The following is a 4,540-nucleotide window of genomic DNA, read 5'->3' on the forward strand; positions in this document are numbered from 1 at the left end:
AGTTTGTGTTGTATCCTGCTGTTACTCCAATCTCTCGTTGGCCGTGTTACTTCGCGTTTTTGTAACATAACCGGTATGGCATACGCTCTCCTCATTAAACTCATATACCTCAGGTGTACAATTCTTTCCTCTAAAAATTAAATAAAACATATCAGATTTAAGTTCTGAAATGAAATGGGCAACAAACAATGTAGTATGCCACTGTTAATATTAACCTACCACAACATACCACATTATCGATACAGCGTGTCTGTCATAACACACGGTATAAGTATTAGTAACGATGCTTTTTTGTCAAAACACATGGTATTAGCAACGCGGCTCGTCTGTCACAACAAATGGTATTAGCAACACTTCTCGTGTGTCAAAACACATGGTATAAGTTACACTGCTTTTCTGTCACAACACATGGTAATAATGACAATGCTTTTCTGTCACAACAAATGGTATAAGCAACACTGCTCGTCTGTCAAAACATATGGTATAAGTAACACTGCTCTATTGTCGCAACACATGGTATAAGCAACACTGCTCGTCTGTAACAACACGTGGTATTCGTAAAACTGCTCGTCTGTCACAATACATGGTATAAGATACACTGCTCGTCTGTCACAACAAATGGTATGAGTAGCACTGCTCGTCTGTCACAACACATGGTAGTAGTAACACTCCTCGTCTGTCACAACACATGGTATTAGTAAAACTGCTCGTCTGTCACAACACATGGTATTAGTAGCACTGCTCATATGTCACAATACATGGTATTAGTAGCACTGCTCGTCAGTCACAACACATGGTATTAGTAGCACTGCTCGTCTGTCACAACAAATGCTATAAATAACACTGCTCGTCTGTCACAATACATAGTATAAATAACACTGCTCGTCTGTCACAACACATGGTATTAGTAACACTCCATGTCTTTCACAACACATGGTATTAGTTAAACTGCTCGTCTGTCACAACACATGGTATTACTAACACTCCTCGTCTGTCACAACACATAGTATAAATAACAATGCTCGTCTGTCACAACAAATGGTATTAATAAAACTGCTTGTCTTAGCACTGCTCATATGTCACAATACATGTTATTAGTAGCACTGCTCGTATGTCACAACAAATGGTATTACTAACACTGCTCGTCTGTTACAACACATGGTATTAGTAGCCCCGCTCGTCTGTCACAATACATGGTATTAGTAGCCCTGCTCGTCCGTCACAACACAGGGTATAAGTAACACTGATCGTCTGTCACAATACATGGTATTAGTAGCACTGCTCGTCAGTCACAACACATTGTATTAGTAGCACTGCTCGTCTGTCACAACAAATGGTATTACTAACACTCCTCGTCTGTCACAACACATGGTATTAGTAGCACTGCTCGTCAGTCACAACACATTGTATTAGTAGCCCTGCTCGTCTGTCACAACAAATGGTATTAATAAAACTGCTTGTCTGTCACAACAAAGAATATTAGTAGCACTGCTCGTCTATCACAACACATGGTATAAGTAACACTGCTCGTCTGTCACAATACATGGTATTAGAAGCACTGCTCGTCAGTAACAACACATGGTATTAGTAGCACTGCTCGTCTGTCACAACACATGGTATAAGTAACACTGCTCGTCTATCACAACACATTATAAGTAACACTGCTCGTCTGTTACAACACATGATATTAGTAACACTGCTCGTCTCTCACAACAAATGGTATAAGTAACACTGCTCGTCTGTTACAACACATGATATTAGTAACACTGCTCGTCTCTCACAACAAATGGTATAAGTAACACTGCTCGTCTGTCACAACACATGGTATAAGTAACACTGCTCTTCTGTCACAACACATGGTATTAGTAACACTGCTCGTCACTCACAACAAATGGTATAAGTAACACTGCTCGTCTGTCACAACACATGGTATAAGTAACACCGCATGTCTGTCACAACAAATGGTATTAATAAAACTGCTTGTCTGACACAACAAATGATATAAATAAAAACGCTCGTCTGTCACAACACATGGTATTAGTTACACTGCTCGTCTGTCACAACACATGGTATTAGCAAAACTGCTCGTCTGTCACAATACATGGTCTAAGATACACTGCTCGTCTGTCACAACAAATGGTATGAGTAGCACTGCTCGTCTGTCACAACACATGGTATTAGTAACACTTCTCGTCTGTCACAATACATGGTATTAGTAAAACTGCTCGTCTGTCACAACACATGGTATTAGTAGCACTGCTCGTATGTCACAATACATGGTATTAGTAGCACTGCTCGTGTGTCACAACACTTGGTATTTGTAGCACTGCTCGTCTGTCACAACAAATGCTATAAGTAACACTGCTCGTCTGTCACAACACATGGTATAAGTAACACTGTTCATCTATCACAACACATGGTATAAGTAACACCCACGTCTGTCAAAACAAATGGTATTAATAAAACTGCGTGTCTGTCACAACAAATGATATAAATAAAAACGCTCGTCTGTCACAACACATGGTATTAGTAACACTGCTCGTCTGTCACAACACACGGTAAAAGTAACAATAAATAACACTGCTCGTCTGTCACAACACATGGTATAAGTAACACTGTTCATCTATCACAACACATGGTATAAGTAACACCCACGTCTGTCGAAACAAATGGTATTAATAAAACTGCTTGTCTGTCACAACAAAGAATATAAAACTGCTTGTCTGTCACAACAAATGATATAAATAAAAACGCTCGTCTGTCACAACACATGGTATTAGTAACACTGCTCGTCTGTCACAACACACGGTAAAAGTAACATTTCTCGTCTGTCACAACACATGGTATAAGTAACACTGTCTGTCACAACACACGGTAAAAGTAACATTGCTCGTCTGTCACAACACATGGTATGATTAACATTGCTCGTCTGTCACAACACATGGTATGATTAACATTGCTCGTCTGTCACAACACATGGTATGATTAACATTGCTCGTCTGTCACAACACATGGTATGATTAACATTGCTCGTCTGTCACAACACACGGTATGAGTAACACTGTTCGTCTGTCACAACACACGGTATATGTAACATTGTTCATTTGTCACAACACATGGTATGATTAACATTGCTCGTCTGTCACAACACACGGTATGAGTAACACTGTTCGTCTGTCACAACACACGGTATATGTAACATTGTTCATTTGTCACAACACATGGTATGATTAACATTGCTCGTCTGTCACAACACATGGTATTAGTAACACTTCTCGTCTGTCACAACTCATGGTATAAGTAACACTGTTCATCTATCACAAGACATGGTATAAGTAACACCCACGTCTGTCAAAACAAATGGTATTAATAAAACTGCGTGTCTGTCACAACAAATGATATAAATAAAAACGCTCGTCTGTCACAACACATGGTATTAGTAACACTGCGCGTCTGTCACAACACATGGTATTAGTAACATTGCTCGTCTGTCACACCAAATGATATGAGTAACACTGCTCGTCTGTCACAACACACGGTAAAAGTAACATTTCTCGTCTGTCACAACACATGGTATAAGTAACACTGTTCATCTATCACAAGACATGGTATAAGTAACACCCACGTCTGTCAAAACAAATGGTATTAATAAAACTGCGTGTCTGTCACAACAAATGATATAAATAAAAACGCTCGTCTGTCACAACACATGGTATTAGTAACACTGCGCGTCTGTCACAACACATGGTATTAGTAACATTGGTCACCTGTCACAACACATGGTATTAGTAACATTGCTCACTTGTCACAACACATGGTATTAGTAACATTGCTCGTCTGTCACACCAAATGGTATGAGTAACACTGCTCGTCTGTCACAACACACGGTAAAAGTAACATTGCTCGTCTGTCACAACACATGGTATAAGTAACACTGCTCGTCTATCACAACACATTGTATTAGTAACACTGCTCGTTTGTCACAATACATGGTATTAGTAAAAATGCTCGTCTGTCACAACACATGGTATTAGTAAAACTGCTCGTCTGTCACTATACATGGTATTAGAAGCACTGCTCTTCTGTCAAATCACATGGTATTAGTGGCACTGCTCGTCTGTCACAACACATGGTATAAGTAACACTGCTCGTCTGTCACAACACATGGTATAAGTAACACTGCTCGTCTGTCTCAACACATGGTATAAGTAACACTGCTCGTCTATCACAACACATGGTATAAGTAACACCCACGTCTATCAAAACAAATGGTATTAATAAAACTGCTTGTCTGTCACAACAAAGAATATAAATAAAAACGCTCGTCTGTCACAACACATGGTATTAGTAACACTGCTCGTCTGTCACAACACATGGTATTAGTAACATTGCTCGTCTGTCACAACACATGGTATGAGTAACACTGCTCTTTTGTCACAACACATGGTATAGGTAACACTGCGCGTTTGTCACAACAAATAGAATAAATAAAAACGCTCGTCTGTCACAACACATGGTATTAGTAGCACTGCTCGTCTGT

At 39.5% G+C, this 4,540-nt stretch overlaps 1 protein-coding gene across 1 annotated transcript in view; it reads right to left on the bottom strand.

The window, feature by feature from the left end:
• Positions 1 to 19: 19 nt before the first annotated feature.
• Positions 20 to 4,540, bottom strand: part of LOC110455684 — a gene marked incomplete at its 3' end in the record, with an annotated part of 32,068 nt that continues 27,547 nt past the window's right edge. Inside the window, exon 5 of the mRNA XM_021505964.1 lies at positions 20 to 130. Within this exon, the coding sequence (XP_021361639.1) occupies positions 20 to 130 (111 nt within the window). The remainder of the gene's footprint in view (positions 131 to 4,540) is intronic.

The sequence above is a fragment of the Mizuhopecten yessoensis genome, unplaced genomic scaffold (genome assembly GCF_002113885.1).
Source record: "Mizuhopecten yessoensis strain PY_sf001 unplaced genomic scaffold, ASM211388v2 scaffold935, whole genome shotgun sequence".
NCBI lineage: Eukaryota > Metazoa > Mollusca > Bivalvia > Pectinida > Pectinidae > Mizuhopecten > Mizuhopecten yessoensis.